This window comes from Magallana gigas, chromosome 2 (assembly GCF_963853765.1).
Source record: "Magallana gigas chromosome 2, xbMagGiga1.1, whole genome shotgun sequence".
Lineage (NCBI taxonomy): Eukaryota > Metazoa > Mollusca > Bivalvia > Ostreida > Ostreidae > Magallana > Magallana gigas.
The window spans coordinates 21,965,435-21,985,724 of record NC_088854.1 but is presented as its reverse complement, the minus strand read 5'-3'; the positions used below and the strand labels follow the sequence as shown (position 1 = coordinate 21,985,724).

General features: G+C 33.2%; 2 protein-coding genes across 2 annotated transcripts; both read right to left on the bottom strand.

The window, feature by feature from the left end:
* Positions 1–4,746: 4,746 nt before the first annotated feature.
* On the bottom strand, positions 4,747–7,406 carry LOC105340213 (toll-like receptor 2). Its single transcript, XM_011446168.4, has one exon. The coding sequence runs from the start codon at positions 7,388–7,390 to the stop codon at positions 5,204–5,206; it is 2,187 nt and encodes a 728-aa protein (XP_011444470.4). The 5' UTR covers positions 7,391–7,406; the 3' UTR covers positions 4,747–5,203.
* Positions 7,407–9,510: 2,104 nt separating this feature from the next.
* Positions 9,511–14,195, bottom strand: LOC105340212 (toll-like receptor 1). Its single transcript, XM_011446167.4, has one exon. The coding sequence runs from the start codon at positions 14,093–14,095 to the stop codon at positions 12,002–12,004; it is 2,094 nt and encodes a 697-aa protein (XP_011444469.2). The 5' UTR covers positions 14,096–14,195; the 3' UTR covers positions 9,511–12,001.
* Positions 14,196–20,290: the final 6,095 nt, after the last annotated feature.

Below are 20,290 nucleotides of genomic sequence, written 5' to 3'. Positions count from 1 at the left end.
TTCACTATTCCCTTTGAATGTAAAAACAATTAGTAACAACATCCACGTTTGCCCATCCATATTGCACTGTACAGGATTTGATAAATGGTATTTCTGCATGATTCACAATTACGCCCCCTTTTCAACAGGAAATATGTAATTCTCAGGTGTATGATCATGCGAAACTTTCCAGTGAGTATTAGCCTATTTCATTTCAGGATTACGGATTTCAAACTTTTCATTAAATGCATGCTGTACTTTTTTATAATGTATCACCAGAGGGAATTTAACAAGAGCTTGGACTCGCGACAAACTCCGATTTGATGAAGGTGCGGCCTACTTATGGTTAATTGTCCAGTCATTGGTTAAAACATATTCTACATTGAACGCAATGCCACTTGTCCGACTTCATCCAGGGTTTTACATTTTAGATGAAACAGCATCAATTTCATGTAAAAAAAAAAAGCAGTTCTGGGGGGGGGGGACTTTCCGATTTTTAAAGTTTATGAATATTAATAAGCTTCTCTTAGCTAATTACTATGGAATCATTTTCATTTGTAGAGGTCAATGTTCGTTGGTAGCAAAAAATTTCATGGTTCGTGGGGACGTAATTTTGTTGGTAGCAAATTCTATTCTATTCTGTATTCTGCGAAATTAATGAGTCGGAAATAACCGACGCTGTAAAGAAACTCAAAAATGGAAAAGCTCCCGGCTATGATAATATTGTTAATGAGCATATTGCCTCTACTTTGAATATATTTCTACCAATTTATAAGTTGTGTTTTAATGTTGTATTTGATAGTGGGCTGGTACCAGAGGAATGGCTGGTATACAATTATTTAATGCTCGAGCCGTCAATACACCAGAATATTTTTCCCTTGGTGCAGGGAACAGCTCAGTATGATCTATTGCCAGAGGCTAACGGCCGAGGGCAATAGATCATACTGAGCTGTTCCCTGCACCAAGGGAAAAAATGCTGGTCTAATTAAATAATTGTTTTATTGCCTAATTCCTTTTTTAGTTTTCCGGGTTTACAATTTGCATATTTGGTTGCTCTTGAATGAAATTTCTCTTAAATGAGAAGATAATGGGGACATAACATCACCGATGTTGCCAGTTATTTTATTATTATCGAAGAAAACTCCTTCTAGCGACGTGTTACTTAGGTACTTGAAAAAAATCTATAGATAAAGCTTTCAAGTTCATGTTGGTTAAGCGAATTTCTCTTAATGTGCTATTTTCCAATCCTAGAAAAGATTTTGTAACCGAATGAAGTCCCTTGTTCTCACTTAGGTCTAGGTACTGTAAATGTGGAAACATTCGGAAAGCCAGTCTATTGATGCTATTAATTCGATTACTTTTCAAATCAAGTTTCGTCAAATGTAGACCGGATATATTCTTAAATACATCCTCTTTCCAACGTAATGATTTTAAAGAATTATGCGTGAAAACAAGGCTTGTAGTATTTTCAGGCAATGGTGGTATATATCGTAGATAAGAACCATGGCCACTGCAATTTGCCATGTCTCCATTACACACACACAAACTTGGACATTTGGTATTTGTAAGCGATAGCTCATTCCCATCTTTGAATGCCAAAACAAGTAGTATTAGAACTGACGTTATCTCATCCATACTTCACAGAACAATACTTTTTATCAGAATAATAAAGTGGAGATATGCCCTTTGTTCAACAGGAAATACTTGATTAGCAGGCGCCTTATCATACCAAACGTTCCGGTGAACAATCAGTTTTCACCTCTCCTGGTGTTGATCTTTTTCCTCAATTCATCGATTTCGACGAAGATATTGATAGAATTTTAAACAAAGAATGATATTAATATTTGAAACTATAATCTTTTAATGCATGTATCTTCGTAATACACTCTTTTTATCCACCATAAAGTGATCAAATGGAAGATTAAAAATCTTCTTCTGTGGTAGGGGTTAACTTTTCGATCTTGATGTGGACTTTGAATATCAAATTAAATCACAATGACAAAGGACGAGTGCACTTATGGGCCCCGGTAAAAAGTGAAAAAATGAAGGTTAATTAAGCATATTTTTTTTCTAACATTATCTATTGATATCTATTCCATAAGAATTATTAAGTTTTAGCGCTGAATTTATTGTATATAAAAAGCACGAAGCTTTAAAACATAGTAGGGGTCAGCAGACACTCGGGATTTTGTATAGTAAATCGAGGACGGGCATTCATTTCAAAGCCTTTGTTTACTGTCAGCTTAACCGAGTGCAAACTTGTGGAAAAGACAAAATACGCATTATACATTTAGAAAACTCCTGTGAAAGTAAGAAGTTTGTACTACATTAGGCTGGTACCTAAAAAATGAAAAAAGTATGAAAATTTCAAGGTTTTTCTTATAGCAAGCGACGGCTATTACCTGCGTGACCCATGTTTGAACCCACGAATGGAATAAATTATTTCAAACAATCACGTGGGTTCTATCCAGGTAAACGTTCGTCAAATGTGCTCACTGTAAATCATTGACACGTTTTAAGGTGGCTCTATACACCCACAGTTTATTCAAATTTTCAATAGAAGACCACAAAACATATATATACTTATCAAATATCAAAATGACGATAGGGATACTATAGGTATTTTTGAAGAATTTTTTAATGTTTTTTCGTGTTTTTGTAAAATATTTTTTAAAAAGACAGCTATCAACAAATTGAGAGAAATTATTTTGTCATATGATGGATATTTCCTTCGGACACATAAAAAAAAATATAACACTTTTTAACATTCAAAAATGTTATTATTGCAATTTTTTTTAGTATTTCCCCAAAACATATTTTTTCATATTTTCTTACTCTGATGACAAATCATCTGAAAAAGTTGCTTGATGTTATAAGAAAATGTATTTTAATAAATGTGAAATAAAAAATTGAATGAAAACAATTGCAAATAAACACAAAAAATATTTAAAATTTTATTTGGTATGAAAGTTCCTCATGTAAGGGTTATCGTTCCTAAGTCCCAAGGCCCAAACACCTTGGGGACTTTTCATTTCTGAGTTGAAGAAAATTTCCTAAATATAATGTTGGAATGATAAATACATGCATATTTCATTATAGACTTTGCCCTGTATAAGTGAATATATTCGCTTTAGTGCAAAACTAAGTCAAATAAATAAAGGGGAACATTGACTAGGCTAATAGGATTTATGTATCCCAACCTGAGAGAAATTCAAAGCAACCCTCTCATCCCCGTTAGGTGTCGATATTAATGTGCATTAAAGTATATTATAATTGAAATATTTTCACCTGTTTAGAATTTTCTTTCACGGTATTCAACCAAAAAATACGTTTTAGAAATTTTTGGAAAGTTAAAAAATTTATTGTTCTCAACGGGAATCGAACTCATGACCTACTGGTTTCTAGTGAACCCACTAACCCAATGCGCTACGGTGTAACATATCGATGATGCTAAAGAAACTCTTTAAAAATTTATACTTGATTTTATTGTTTATTTCGATAAATAATACCACACAACGTGAAGGTGTCACATACCACATTACTTGTAAGTAATGAATTTTCCAATTATCAAATTAAATCTATTCATTTAACACATTTTTCAAAATAGCGGTTCCCATACAATTCACCTCAGTTTAAATCAGCCAGTACCGGAAATGCATGTTTCCAGATTTACTTTTTTGCGTACTGCGTCATCAAAAAGTGGTGTATAGAGCCACCTTAAATCGCTTTCCATCATCTTCGTATGGTCAGGAATGTTTGTTTGGTCGCTATTGTAATATGCAACTTCAATGCTTTATTCGATTTTTTTTTGCAGACGTAAAATATCTAAAATAATGCATAAAGTATAAGTCTGCAAACGCGCCAACCGATCCACCAACAGAGCAATGTTGATTTAAATGTCTCCTCCCTCTGATTTAAAAAGGCACAATTCCAGTAGGTCCGGTTCGATTTTTCCGGATTTAGATTATTTATAGGCATTCAAAAATCCTCAATTTTTTAAACTGTATGCTAATTTTGGTAAATTTAAGCGTGCAAATAAATCAGAAGTATCCATCAGTGCTTAACTATTACGAGAAAAAAGCAATTTGTTGATATTTTCTACATAAAAACGGCACTGAAAAAGGGCCCATTCTCTATAGCTTAAGTGCATTTGTTCTTTTAGGTGGATTTATTAAACACGTTTGTATACGTTCTTATCAATTTCAACTGGACCCGGCCCATTTTATTTCAAAGTACATTTTGTACGTTTACATCGATTATATCAACGCACTTAAATAAAATGACCTGCTCAAATTTGATGCACTTCGACAAAAAACACAAAGTGCGTATTTATTTTTAAATGCTTTGTCCATAACAAAGCTACATGTAAAGAATATTATACTTTTTACTGAGGCAGCCACGGGTAGGAACTATGCGAACTCAAGACCGTGGCTAAAGATTCTGCTGCTTATACTATCTTAGTGAAATAAGATGTTGAACCCACTTGAAAAGGCGCAAGATAAACACCTTTATAAAATGATGGAAATCGCATTCAAGTAAGCACACTGCAGATGTCGTGTACAACATGCTTCACTAACAATTTGGTATTTTCGAACAGCCAACGCATGCAACTTTGTGTCCATATTTACTAAGAATGATCAGGTTGAATCATTTTTTTGCTGCAATTCTTCCTTAACATATGTTTCGTTTTAGTCATAAATAATTTCTTTAACTGTTCTTCCGGGTATTGTAAAACACATAAAGCAATAGGAATAATGATTTATATACTTCATAATTTTTTTTAAAGTTATAGAGTTACAATGTGATACTATAGTAATACATCATACATCATGCTTGCAGTTATTTTCACAGTTATCTTAATGAATTGCATCCCTTTCTGTGCTGGTATTGTTTATTCTCATTTGAAAGCAGTTAAGTTATTCATTTCTCGAATGCATTCAAAAATTAATGTACTGAAATGCGTAAAAAAGAGCAAAATTCGTTGGTTGAGAAAACCTGTGTAATGTTATTCAAACATTGTCTTTAAGCAAACCTTGTTAAGCGTTATATACAAATTTAACAAATACCTTTACACTGCGCCAGAAGCCAAGATACATCTTGTAGTTGTTAAAACTAGGCCTAGTGTATATCATTTGCTATTGCATACAGATTTGTAAATGATAAGACTTTTAAATGCGTATATTATAATAAGTAAAATTAAGTATACATAATACACTTTTTGACATTATGGTTTTAACGCAGATACCAATCTATCCCAAAACATCTCCTTTGCTGTTTTTTCGTTTGTCCATTCTATAAATGTGGTAGATTTCAAAAGCAAGTGTAAAGAGTTGTTCATATTTTTGGTCAGAATGTTTTCCAAAACGACAACCACTACCGTGGTTTCCCCGTGATTCATAGAACGTAACTGCGCCATCACGGTTTCGAACCGACACCAATGGCTTTGTGCAAAACTGTTAGAGAGGATGATTAGAATCTTTCTACTTTTGTGCATAGCCTCAGTGATGTTGTCTACAATAAGTTTTCCGGCCTGAAAATCCCTGTCATGTAAGCAAAGTTTAAGATGTTCTTCGTTCTCCAATCTGGGTATCATTTCTGAAATGACCCAGATTCTGTCGTCCGAGTTATAAGCCACGAATACATCATAGGCAAAATCATCACCTCCAAGAACTTCATAGCCACGCTTTTTAGCGCGCAAGAGGTACAAGTAATACTTGATGTGCCAGCGTTTTTTGTATATAATACAAGATACTGTGGCAATGACAAGGACTGCAAAGGAAATGGAAATAGCCATGATGATGTAAGGATTAATGGGGTGGCAGGAAAGATAACTCAGGTGAAAATCAGCAAGATTTTTCCCTTTCCATTCTTGTGGCAGATAACATTTATAGTCATTTGGCCATCCTATAAGATGATTGGAGTTAACTTCTATCCAATTTCGAAACCAAACTAGGTCGCAAGTACAAAGGAAAGGATTGCCTTTCAAACTTATCAGTTCAATCATAGTGGGAATATTCGACTCATTTAAACTCGTTATCAAGTTGTTGTCTAGTAGAAGAATCTTTAAAGACACTGATGCAAAGATCATTTTCAAGTGGTTCTGGTCAAAATCACAATCAGCTAAGTAGAGTTTCGTTAAATTTGGCAGGAGCTGGAAGAGGGATGATGGAAACGTTGATAATCGCGTATTGTTCAATGTTAATTCTTCTAAACGCGAAAGAGGCTGAAAAAGTTGAAATATTTTTTCATTTTGTTTACGAGATGAAGCAAATTGCACTCCAGTCATATCTAGAATCCTCAAATTTCTAGTGTAATAGAATAAGTTTCTTCTATATTTCAGAACGTTGAATTTATTTCCCATGTACAGGTATTGCAACGAAGAACTGTTTAAAGCATATTCATTAAGAATTAAATCAGGATCCAGATTTTCTATAGATAAGTAATCAAGGAAGGGTATATGACTTATGAAATTTTTGTCTAAGGTTTTAATCCTGTTAAATCCAAGAGACAGGTTTTGAAGCCGTGGAAAACATTTTCTATAGAAGGTACTCCTTTTGACAACATATATGAGATTGTTGCTCAAATCAAGTACTTTTAGATTAGGCAAACGTGGTTTGTGATCATGTCTGTAACAAAAGTTTGGAACGGACAATAATTTGTTTTTGCTCAAAACAATAATTTCTAATTTCGGCATAATAATGTTCAACGAAAAATTTGAAATTCGATTGCTTTTAAATGAGATTTCTTGCAAATATGTAGACAATGGAGACAGAAAATAACCAATGTTGCTAGTTATGATATCATTATTGTCAAAGAAGACTCGTTCCAAAGACGTGTTATTAAGATAAGTGAAAAAGTCGTTTGACAATTTACTATACCGCATATTTGTTAAACGTATTTCTTTTAAAGAACTATTTTGCAATCCGTAAAATGTATTATGTAGTTTCCTGGAACGAAAGAATGTGTTTTCACTTAAGTCTAGAAACTGAAGATGAGGAAGCACGTTGAAGGCCTTTTTATCAATGAAACCGATACGATTACGTCTCAAGTCAAGCCTCGTCAAATGAAGTTTGGATAAATTATTGAATGCCGTTTCTCCCATATATCCCAAGTCATTCGAATTGAATACAAGGCTTGTTATGTTTTCTGGTAATGGTGGAATATATCTTAGATAAGAACCAACACGGCCCTCGCAAGTCGCTGTTTCCCCGTCACATACGCACACACTAGGACAGAGGATGTTTCTCTGCGATAACTCACTATTCCCGTTGAATGTAAAAACAATTAATAACAATATCCACATTTGCTTATCCATATTGCACTGCACAGGATTTGTTAAATGATATTCTACGTGATTCAGAAAACAACCCCTTTTCAACGGGAAATAAGTAATTTGCAGGTGTATGATCATGCGAAACTTTCCGGTGAGTATTAGCCTATTTCCTTTTAGGGTAACGGATTTCTAACTTTTCATTAAATGTATGCGGTACCTTTTTATAATGTATCGCCAGAGGGAATTTCATTGTACTAAGCAGAGCTGTTTTAACAAGAGCTTTGACTCGCAACAAACTCCGATTTGATGAAGGTGGGATCTACTTATGGTTAATTATCCAGTCACTGTTTAAAAGATATTCTACATTGAACGCAATGACACTTGTCCGACTTCATCCAGGGTTTTACATTTTCAGCATCAATTTCATGTGAAAAGGCACTTCTTTGAGGGGGGGGGGGGCTTTCCTATTTTAAAAGTTTATGAATATTAATAAGCTTCTCTTAGCTAATTACTATGGAATCATTTTCGTGGGTAGCAAAAATTTCATGGTTCGTGGGGACGTAATTTTGTTGGTAACGAGTTCTATTTTGTAAATAAATATTAAACAAATGCTTGTATATTTAAATTCGTGGGTATGTAAATTCGTGGGCAAGGGTTACCCACGAAAGCCACGGACACTGGTTCCCCACAAACAATTATGATTCCACAGTAATAGTAAGTAATTAATAATCAATACTTGACAGTTTGTTTTGATAAGCACACTAGACGTAAGAAGTAGTAATATCCAACTAAATGTCCATGCTCTGGTTAAAGTGGCTCTTAATCTATACTACTATATTAAAATAATTGACTCGAATTTTTTAGCTTTAATACAGAGAAATCGGAAGAGTACTGTCTTTTGTTTTATATATTTTTAACATCATTGGTACCTGCAGATTATCAATTTGTTTTATTTTTTCTCAATCATGCTTCGCTAATTAATAATCAAAATAATGTCCTTTAAAAGATCCGGAAATCGGATGCGATTTTATTATTTTTTAATAATTGCTGTAATCAACATAGAAAGGATGGTATGGGTATTCTGTTTATGTTTAAAGTAAACATCAGCTTCTGATAAATTTTTCAAAAATTAATTCTAAACAATCAGTAAACGGCCATGAAAAAGTTTGCTCTTGTGCAACCGTTTCACTGAACACATGTCGCAATTTCTTAGTCAGTTCGATTTCTGAAAACAGTCAGCCAATGACAAATCACGGATCTCCGTTTAAAATGAATATTATTCCGGAAAGTAGTTACTTGTATGTGCCCGCTTTACGATTGTGTTTCCTAATAATAGGTTGATGTGTTAAAGGGAAAATAATACTGTACTTTGAAAGTAGATAAAATAATGCCAGTTGTAACAATACCAAGCAGTGTTATTGGTATCATTTATTAATCTGTTATGAAAAGCTGAACAAACCTCCAAAAGCTGAGCTCTGGGTTTAAAACGGTCTCAAATTTAACTTGATAAGATAATAGTCTCAAGAGAAAAAAAACAATGTTTTTAATTGCATTAAAATATTCATTATTTCTATTTCAACGACTAATCGATTACTGATTTTGTAACCGGTTACCATCGTTCCGACCGATAAATCAGCTAACGGATTGGAGATTTTCATCACGACTATATTTACATTTTCAAGTAATTTCGCCTCTCAAGGAGTTAAAACTACATATCAAATTTCGTTTTTAAAGTCCAACAATTCTATCTAGTAACTTGTCAATTTTATCAAGTGCACTAAAAGACATATAATGCTTAAGGTGGCTCTATACAACACTTTTTGATGACGCAGTACGCAAAAAAGTAAATCTGGAAGCATGCAATTCCGGTACTGGCTGATTAAAACTGAGGCGAATTGTATGGGGACCACTCTTTTGAAAAAATTGTAAAATGAATAGATTTAATTTAAGTAATGTGGTATGTGACACCTTCACGTTGTGTGGTATTATTTATCGAAATAAACAATAAAATCAAGTATAATTTTTAAATAGTTTAAATAGTTTCTTTCCCCTTATTGACATATTACACCGTAGCGCAGTGGGTTAGTGGGTTCCCTAAACATCGGTAGGTCATGTGTTCGATTCCCGTTGAGAACAATAAAATTTTTAACTTTCCAAAAATTTCTAAAACGTATTTTGTGGTTGAATACAGTGAAAGAAAATTCTAAACCGGTGAAAATATTGCAATTATTTCAATAGAATAGATTAACAACACCGTATTGGCAGTCTCTGTCATGGCTTTATTTTAATCTATCAGTACATCATAAACTATTCAATTGTATGCAAACTATTGCAAATATAGCAATAGAGTAAGTTAAATGATCAACATCTACTTTTGGGTAGTTATGATGTTAGATCTTCAATGAACCAAACAATCAATCAATCAAGATGAATCAATCAATGAAATCAATCAATCAATAATTCAAACAATATTTCAATCAATCAATCAATCAATATGCAACTCAATAAAGTATAAACAATGTTTTGCTTTAGTGAATGTCTCAATATGACAATCAATGTATCAATTTAATTGATTACTCAATGTATTCAATTATGACAATCAACCCACTGCAATGTATCAATAGAATTATTCAATTACTCAGTGTATTCAATGACTCACTGTCAATCAATGTCTGAATCAAACAAAGTGTCAATTAAAGTAAGCCCGGTCGGACCTGGAAGTAAACAGAATCCGGGGCAGGCTTAAGCAAAATTCGTTAGACTGATGACAGCTGCACGCTACACGTGTCGTTGTAAAGCCATGACGCTTATCTATGGATGTAATGAAATTGCTACTTCATGGAATTACGAATCTGAAATACAGAAAAAAGAAGACAGAAACACGAAAAATATGGAATATATAACCTTACAAGATAGGGTGGGAAGGGTATGAATTGAATTTTTCCAAGTTGAAGCTGAGAAAGGTCGATACACTACTGCGCATGCGTAATATAAGGACCCCAAAAGGGGCCGTGCGAAAAGTTACGAGAACCTCATATTGAGGAGTTATCTTTCTTTCGATGTATATATTAGTGAAATGGTTAATCTATTCCTTTCCATAACATGACTTAACTCATATCGAGTTAAGTCGGATTATTATATACTTTAATGCACATTAATATCGACGCCTTAAGGGGATGGGAGGGTTGCTTTGAATTTCTCTCAGGTTGGAATACATAAATCCTATAAGCCTAGTCAATTTTCCCCTTTATTTATTTGACTTAGTTTTGCATTAAAGCGAATATATTCACTTATACATTCCATAATTATATTTAGGAAACTTTCTTCAACTCAGAAATGAAAAGTCCCCAAGGTGGTTGGGCTTGGGACTTAGGAACGATAACCCTTCCCTGAGGAACTTTCATACCAAATAGAATTTAAAATATTTTGGATGTTTATTAAGGTCTTCCGTTTCCGGCAGAAGACCTTATTGTTTTCGTACTGTTTATTATTTTTTCCCCCAAATTTTGCGCACGCGATTTCTCTAAAACTATTCGACCGACCTGAACAATTTTTTCACAGGTGATGAGACACTATCAGGATTTTATATATTTTTGATTTTTTTTGTCGTCACTTCCGGTCCTGATTTACGGCCGATTTTGTCATTTTTGACGACTTATTTTGTGCAGAGCTGATCTCAGAAACTATCAGAGATATCACTTTGAAATTTTCAGGATAGGTAGACCATAGTTTGAAGTTGTGCACTATTATTTTGTTTAACGCCAGTGGCGCCATTTATTGGAGCTCAGCGTGGAGCACGAAAAGTGGGTAATTTTGAATAAAATATTTTGCACGTTTCGGTCGGTATCTTTTTATCAGTTGATATTTTGTTTAGACATATATAACAAAAGTGGTAGGGTATGAAAAGTTCTTTTTTAACAAAATCAAGAAAAAGGGGCTGGCTCCTTTATTTAGGGACCAATAGACTCGTAAAGTCTATTACAAATAACTTTAAAACGATCAAGATATTCATTATACAAGCAAAGTTGTTGATCGTAACAATATTTATCTGGGAAACTTTACGTCACACGTATTTATTAAGTAATAAAGGATTTTTGGACATTATCTGAAAGTGGGGGGGGGGGGTGTTAATTTTGAAATTCTATCGATTATTCATGGTTTTATTTAAAACAGAAATCGACCGAAAGACCTACTTGTTACTCGTAACGAGATCGTATCTAGTTTACAATGATTTTCACTCAATTTTTATGTCAGATTTATTAAAATACATTTTCTTATAACATCAAGCAACTTTTTCAGATGATTTGTCAACAGAGTAAGAAAATATGAAAAGTTATGTTTGGGGAAATACTAAAAAAAATGGCAATAATAACATTTTTGAATGTTAAGAAGTGTTATAATTTTTTTATGTGTCCAAAGGAAATATCCATCAAATGACAAAAGAAATTCTCTCAATTTGTTAATAGCTGTCTTTTAAAAAGATATTTTACAAAAACACGAAAAAACATATTTTTTTTTTTTAAATACCTATAGTATCCCTATCAGCATTTTAATATTTGATATGTATATGTTTTGTGGTCTTCTATTGAAAATTGGATTAAACTGTGGGTGTATAGAGCCATCTTAGATGCTATTTTACTTTTAGAGCAACTTTAAGAGTTGTATCAACTTTTAAAAAAAACTACTTGCCTGAATTTAACCAAGCTTATTCATTGAGTCACTTTATAAAACATAGCAAAAATCATAAAATTAGTCTCTCAGGGCTGATGCCAATCGTTCCCAGAACATCTCCTGTGCTGTTTTTTCGTTTGTCCATTCTATAAATGTGGTAGATTTTAAAAGCAAGTGTAAGGAGTTGTTCATATTTTTGGTCAGAATGTTTTCCAAAACGACAACAACCACCGTGTTTTCCACTTGATTTATGGAATGTAGCTGCGCCATCATGGTTTCGAACCGACACCAATGGCTTTGGGCAAAACTGTTAGAGAGGATGATTAGAATCTTTCTACTTTTGTGCATAGCTTCAGTTATGTTGTCTACAATTAGTTTTCCAACCTGAAAATCCCTGTCATGTAAGCAAAGTTTAAGATTTTCTTTGTTCTCCAATCTGGGTATCATTTCAGAAATAACCCAAACTCGATCAAGCGAATTGTAAGCTACGAATACATCAAATGCAAAATGATCACCTCCAAGAACTTCATAGCCACGCTTTTTAGCGCGCAAGAGATAAAGGTAATACTTGATGTGCCAGCGTTTTTTGTATATTATACAGGAGACTGTGACAATGACAAGGACAGCAAATGAAATGGAAATAGCCATGATTATGTATGGATTAATGGGATGGCAGAAAAGATAACTCAGATGAAAATCAGCAAGGCTTTTTCCTTTCCATTCTTGTGGCAAATTACATGTATAATTATTTGGCCATCCCAGTAGACGTTTAGAATTGGTTTCGATCCATTTCCTGAAGAAAACAGTGTCACAAGTACAAATAAAAGGATTGCCTTTCAAACTTATCTGCTCAATCTTGATCGGGATATTCGTCTCATTTACACTGGTTATCAAGTTGTTGTCTAGTAGTAGAACCTTTAAAGATGATAGAGCGAATAACTTTTTTAGGTTTGTTTCGTTAAAAAAACAATCTTGTAAGGACAGTTTTGTTAATTTTGGCATGACGCGGAAAAGAGTTGCTGGAAACGTTGACAAAGATGTTCTTTTCAGTATCAATTCTTCCAGTCGTGTAAGAGGCTTAAATAGTTCAAATAACTGCTTCCCCGTTTTCTTGTGAGATAAAACAAATTGTAATCCAGTCATATCTAAAAGCTTTAGGTTTCTTGTGTAATTAAATAAGTGTGGGTTATATCTCAGATCTTTGAGTTTGTCTCCCATGTATAAATACTGCAGCGAAGAACTGTTCAAGGAAAATTCACAAGGAGTGAATTGAGGATCTAGATTTTCTATGGACAAATAGACGAGGTACGGTAGAAGGCTTATAAAGTTTTTGCCTAATGTCTTAATCTTGTTATATCCTAGAAACAGCTTTTGAATCCTTGGTAAGCATTGTCTGAAGAGTTTTCCTCCGGTAACAACTGATATGAGATTGTCACTCAGATCTAGTTCCTTTAGATTAGGACAACTTGGTCGGTTAGTGCCAATATTACAAAAGTTTGGAACGGACAACAGTTTGTTATTGCTTAAAGCGACAACCTCCATGTATGGCATAGTTTTGTTGAATGACACTTTTGAAATTTGGTTGCCCTTGAATGAAATTTCTCTCAAATGAGAAGACAATGGAGATATAACATCACCAATGTTGCTAATTATTACATTATCATCGAAGAAAACTCGTTCTAGGGATGTGTTTCTTAGATACAGGAAAAAGTCTTCAAACAAATTATTCAAGCGTAATTTTGTTAAGCGGATTTCTGTTAAAGCACTATTTTGCAGTCCAAGAAAAGCAGAATGAAGTTTCTTTGAAGAATGAAGTCCTTTGTTCTCACTCAGGTCTAAGAACTGTAGATTAGGAAGCATTTGAAATGCCATTTTATCGATTTTATTGATTCGATTGCTACTCAGGTCAAGATTGATCAAATATAGGTTGGATACATTCTTGAAAACACCCTTTTGTAAGTATCCTAAATGATTATGCCTGAATACAAGATGTGTTGTATTTTCAGGTAACTGTGGAATATATTCTAGACGAGAGCCATCGTGGCCTTCGCAAGTCGTTGTATTCCCGTTACACTTGCATACACTAGGACATGAGATATTTTTCTGCACTAGCTCACTATACACGTTAAATATTAGGACTAGAATTATCAATGCTGACGTTATCTCATCCATTCTGATATATTAATCAAATTTAAACAGTATACATCAGTAATATATACAATTTTCCTCAAAAGGAAATAAGTGAATTAAAACCACATGAACACTAAGTCTTGTTCCTGCAGTTGAGGACAAACGTTATGTTTCCGTCATTACAAGTAGGAAATTTATGGAAAAGGATTCAAATATACCGTCAATTATAGGCATCAGGCATCAATTGAATGGGAATTTTTATCAAATTAATTTAAAATAGTTCTCATTCAAGAGAGAATTTTCGTTCTTTAACATTGATTTATATCGTCATGATAGTAAATTCTAACTATTATTACATTTGGTCGGTTGAACAATGATGACGTGATGCCTAAATAATAATAAATTTCAATTTTGAAACATTAATGTATGTATACACTCTGAGCACAGGATAACCAAATTCGCACGAGTAATAATTAATTTGGAAAGAATGTTGCTTGTAAAAATAATACTAGTAAACAAATAATAGCAAGAGGTAAATGGGTCACGTCGCTCACCTGACAACAGTTCTTGCACCTCTTTCTAGATTATTCTTAAGCATTAAACTCTTCTACGATATTGTTAAACTCACAAAATAATCAAATATTCCATTGTTAATTTTTAGAAAATAACTGTAAAATCCTCCAACGTCTCAAAATATCAAATATACCAAAAGTAGAAAATAAGCAATTCTAATAAGCAAAAGGTAGGTTGCTGTTACCTTTTTAACCCCTTGAAGATATGATAAAATGTTAAGATACAATAATATTGAAGATTTAAAAATAAACAATGGTAAAATTGTATGTCACCAAGTATTTACATATGAATGTACAGATATGACGATGCTAGCAAAATAATATCATAAATTGTAGTTCTTTAGGAGAATTATTACTTTAACAATAAAGAATCCCCTTATAATAAGAATTTTTTTTACAGTTTAGTTATATTTTGTCCTGGGGTTCTGGTGAAGAAATTCTAACTGTAAACAGTTCACAAACAAACTTCCTATCATGAAATAAAGAGTGAAAATAAGTTCTTACTCATGCTATTGGATATACCTCTTCGATATATCACAACTTATCAACTCATCAAATATACGTATTAACTTATTTGAGAATTCAGAACTGTCTCACTATGAATTTGCTGGAGGAGTGCAGCAAATTGATAAAAATAGTTGATTAGTTACATTGAAATTAACCACACTAAAAGCCTTATCAGTCCTTTTGATGTAAACAAGATGTGAAAAGATACAAGTTTGGTATAATTTGGTACATTAAAAGAGTCACTGATAGAGAAGGCGAGACTTGATTATTTAGTTAATTATTCTTTTAACTACTTGAAGCAATGCTTAAATATGACTTTCCTTATACCAAGATATAGTGCATATCTAATTATTTGACTCCGTTTGTAGAATCTGATTTTAATGAAAAACATCTTTTAAAAGACACAATGATATCAAATCAGACTTTTTGGATGACATGAATATAGTTGGACATAATTATTTAGTTGCCATCACACGTCTGCAACACAACCATGCTTTACTTGGAACAAAAATACATTGAGTTGTTGTTGAGTCTAATCAATTCGAATCATTCCACTTCGATGCAAATAAAAAACATAAAGTCACGTTTAGAATCTCGTTGAATAGATATGATAGAAATCGCACTGAATTAAATACACTAAAGATACAAGTAGGTTCTATAACACCCCATTTATCAGCACAGACATGCGTATCAATTTCCTTAATTTTGATTATTGCTAACTAGGATAGGTTCTTCCTGTTTTTTTAAAATTTTATTCAATATATGAGGAATTTATTTTCACAAAATACTGACTCTCAAAAACAGTACTTACCTGATAAAGGAATACAAACGAAACTTTCCACATCATAATAAAGTATGGTTGTCAAATATATATTACTTGACTATTTGTCGAGTTTACCGAGGAATGACGATTTATAGTAATACAATGCATGAATAACAAAAATAAAGAAAAAATGAAAATGATCACCCTTTATTAATCAAAATAGTTTTAATGTCATTAGGAAATGTGATTTTTTTTCTTGTGGGCTATTTATTTTTTAATCGAATAGTCTGTTGTCTTCAATTGCAATTAAGACGGCTGGACAGCTGTGACCATTTTAAGACTGTATTAATCTTTTTGAAGAAATCAAGAGCTCTTTATTAAGATATAATCAAATTTCAAAGCTTAGATAATTAAATCATGTACATGATCCTACTAAATAATCGTTTATTTTAAGAAATCTTATTCAAAATTATTAGGCAAGATGTGATGGTTTATGAACATCCAGTCTTCTTATAAAATCATTTTTCTAAGCAAGGGTTGTAAAAATCTTGTTATTTAGGCGCAATGCATGTCTTCTTTGGTTCAATTTTTTAAAATTATTTATGCATCTTATTTTTGTCGCTTTTAAATGTGGTGAAACACTTTGGGGTTTTTTTTTTGGGGGGGGGGGGGGTGGAGATCGTTCTAAATGAATTGTGCTCTACTTATAAACGTGTTTTGTTAGTAAGACAAGACAGAACTTCCTTTCGAGACTATTAAGTACATCGAATGTAGACATGAAATAATTCTAACTGACACTTAATGAGTAAAACATTATAAGGACATTGCGGGACAAAATCGTAATTGGATTGAGTGTATTATAAAAATGAATGCTCCACCATTGATGGTGCTTACCACTTGATATTCAACCACAAATTTATGTATTAAAAGTTGTTAGAACTCAAAGTTGATGATATTTTTGACTGGGCAGCATAGTTTCAGTTGTTCAACAGATACTAGTTATGTTCCAAAACGTGAATTATCTTTTGAATAACGCAATCAACTATACGAATAATATACAATTATTTAATGCTTGAGCAGTCAATAGACCAGAATATTTTTCCCGAGGTGCAGGGAACAGCTCAGTATGATCTATTGCCCGAGGCCAACGGCCGAGGGCAATAGATCATACTGAGCTGTTCCCTGCACCAAGGGAAAAAATTCTGGTCTATTGACTGTTCAAGCATTAAATAATTGTTTTATTACCTAATTCCTTATTTAGTTTTCGGGGTTTACAATTTGCATATTGCAGATGGTTTTCGTGCCATTATGCAATATACTCAGATTTTGTTTTCATCTTTTACATGCACAAAACCTGTTGCATGCATTACAACATCTCAATTTAGTATTAGTTTACACAAAGAAGGGGGAGTCTTCAACCCATTAGATTAGAAATAGTTTTTTACCTTATATAAAGCTTTAAAACTGTTGATTATTTGATACTCCATTTTGATAACATTGAATTTGGTTTCACCAAGTACTAAAACAGCGTCTATGTAAAGGAATATACATTCCCTGAGAACTATCGAAAGGATGTAACATCAACATACCCACGTTCTGAAATACATTGCCGGTCCAATAGATCGCAGTCTATTGACCGGCGGTCCAATAGATCGAAGTCTATTGACCGGCGGTCTAATAGATCGCAGTCTATTGACCGGCAGTTCAAAATGGACGCAAATATTTAATTTGTAATAAAACAACAAAATCCCTTTGATTAGGTAATAAAACAAAATATGATATTGACATCCCTAAAATCAATTATTATTAAACAAGTTGCGGTTATATTTTAAAACGTTAAATCTATTACCCATGTACAAATAAGTCGAATTGCAACGAAATTGCATAGAAATGTTCGACGAATATTCATGAATAGTAACATCGGGATCTAGATTTTCTATGGATAAGTAGACGAGAAAGGGTAGTTGGCTTATAAATTTCTGCCCAATGTCATGATTTTGTTATATCTTAGAACCAGCTTTTGAATCCTTGGTAAGCATTTTCCAAAGAATTTGCCGCCTTTGACAACACATACGAGACTGTCGCTCAAATCAAGAACCTAAAGATTAGGGTAAATGTTCGTGTGGAGTAAAAAATTCCAATTTATAATTTTAATTTTAACTTTTTTAAATAGCCGTTTTGATTTTATAGGGAAAAATGTTTTTGAATTTCGACAAGAGTTTTTAAGTCATGTGTTTGGGAATAAAAGGTATCAACATTTAATGATTTTTCCTTGTGTTTCAATTCAGTAATATTCATACTTGATGAACATAAATCAGTTCATCTCGTTAGTCTTGAAATTGAGTCAACTTATACGTTTTTGAATGTCAATTTTTGGGGGAAAATTGTCGAATTGGATTTGAAAATGTGTAGAATATGTATTCAACACATGTCATTATGATGTCATATGACGTTACATTTGTGTCAGAAAGAAGGCAGACTCCACATTCGCAAGTCCAAAGATCTTCCTTAATGGAATCAAAAGTTATGCTCTAATCATAACAGACGGCTCTAACTCTTGCAGGCGCCTAAAAGTCCAATATATTGGAACAATTTTCCTAAAGAATTTGGAACATGATAGTCTTATTTATCTTTTGAACAATATTTAATAAATTATATTTCTTGTCATGTTTAAGAGACTTGTCTTTTTACTGAGACAAATTGCAGATACAAAAGGAAGCAAGAAAAATGTACTAATTTTGATGTTTAAACACTATACCCCTTTCAAATTTGCATCAAGATCGAAGAATAGCTGTGCATGTGTTTTACAATGATAAATCGAAAAGTATCCTGACGTGCCGCAACAGCATTTTGACTTTAAGTTTTTATCGAAGACACTAATCTAGTCCAGAACATCTCCTTCGCTGTTTTTTCATTCGTCCATTCTATATATGTGGTAGATTTTAAAAGCATATGTAGGGAGTTGTTCATGTTTTTGGTCAGAATGTTTTCCAAAATGACAACAACCACAGTGTTGTCCTCGTGATTAATCGAACGTAACTGTGCCAACATGGTTTCGAACCTACACCAATGACTTTGTGCAAAACTGTTAGAAAGAATGATTAGAATCTTTCTACTTCGGTGCATAGCGTCAGTGATGTTGTCTACAATTAGTTTTCCAATCTGAAAATCCCTGTCATGTAAGCAAAGTTTAAGATGTTCTTCGTTCTCCAATCTGGGTATCATTTCTGAAATGACCCAGATTCTGTCGTCCGAGTTATAAGCTACGAATACATCAAAGGCAAAATCATCACCCCCAAGAACTTCATAGCCACGCTTTTTAGCGCGCAAAAGATAAAAGTAATACTTGATGTGCCAGCGTTTCTTGTATATTATACAAAATATTGTGGCAATGACAATGACTGCAAAGAAAATGGAAATAGCCATGATGATGTAAGGATTAATGGGATGGCATAAGAGTTTATTAAGGTGAAAATCAACAAGATTCTTCCCCTTCCATTCCTGTGGTAGACTACATGTATAATCATTTGGCCACCCCAAAAGGCGGTCAGAGTTGGTTTCGATCCATTTCCTGAAGAAAACAAGGTCACAAGTACAAAGAAAAGGATTGCCCTTTAAACTCATCCGTTCAATATTGTTTGGGATGTTTGTCTCGTTGATACTGGTTATCAAGTTGTTGTCCAGAAGTAGAATCTTTAAGAAGGTTGGTGTATATAGCTTCATTAAGTTTGTTTGGTTAAAAGAACAATCTTGTAAGGAGAGTTTCGTAAAATTCGGCATGAACTGGAAGACGGATACTGGAAATGTTGATAAAGACGTTTTCTTCAATGTCAATTCTTCTAGACTCTTCAAAGGCTGAAATAGTCGACGCATCATGTTTTCCAAGCCATGAGGTAGAACAAATTGTATTCCAGTCATATCAAGAACTCTCAGATTTCTAGTATAACTAAATAAGAACATATTTTTGTTATTTTTCAGAATGTTGAATTTATTTCCCATGTACAAGTACTGCAACGATGAACTGTTCAAGGAATATTTATTCAGATCAACATCAGGATCTAGATTTTCTATGGACAAGTACAAGATGGAGGGCATATGATTGATGAAGTTTTTGCCTAATATCTTAATCTTGTTAAATCCAAGGGACAGGTTTTGAAGTCTTGGGAAACAGTTTCTGTAGAATGTGGTTTCTTTGACAAATGCTATAAGGTTATCACTCAGATCAAGTACCTTAAGATTAGGAAAACGTGGTTGGTGACCGGGCTCGGAACAAAAGTTTGGAACAGACAATAGGTTGTTCTTTCTTAAAATAAGAATCTCCATTTTTGGCATAGTTATATTTAATGACACATTTGAAATTCGATTTCTATGGAACGAAATTTCTCGCAATTTTGA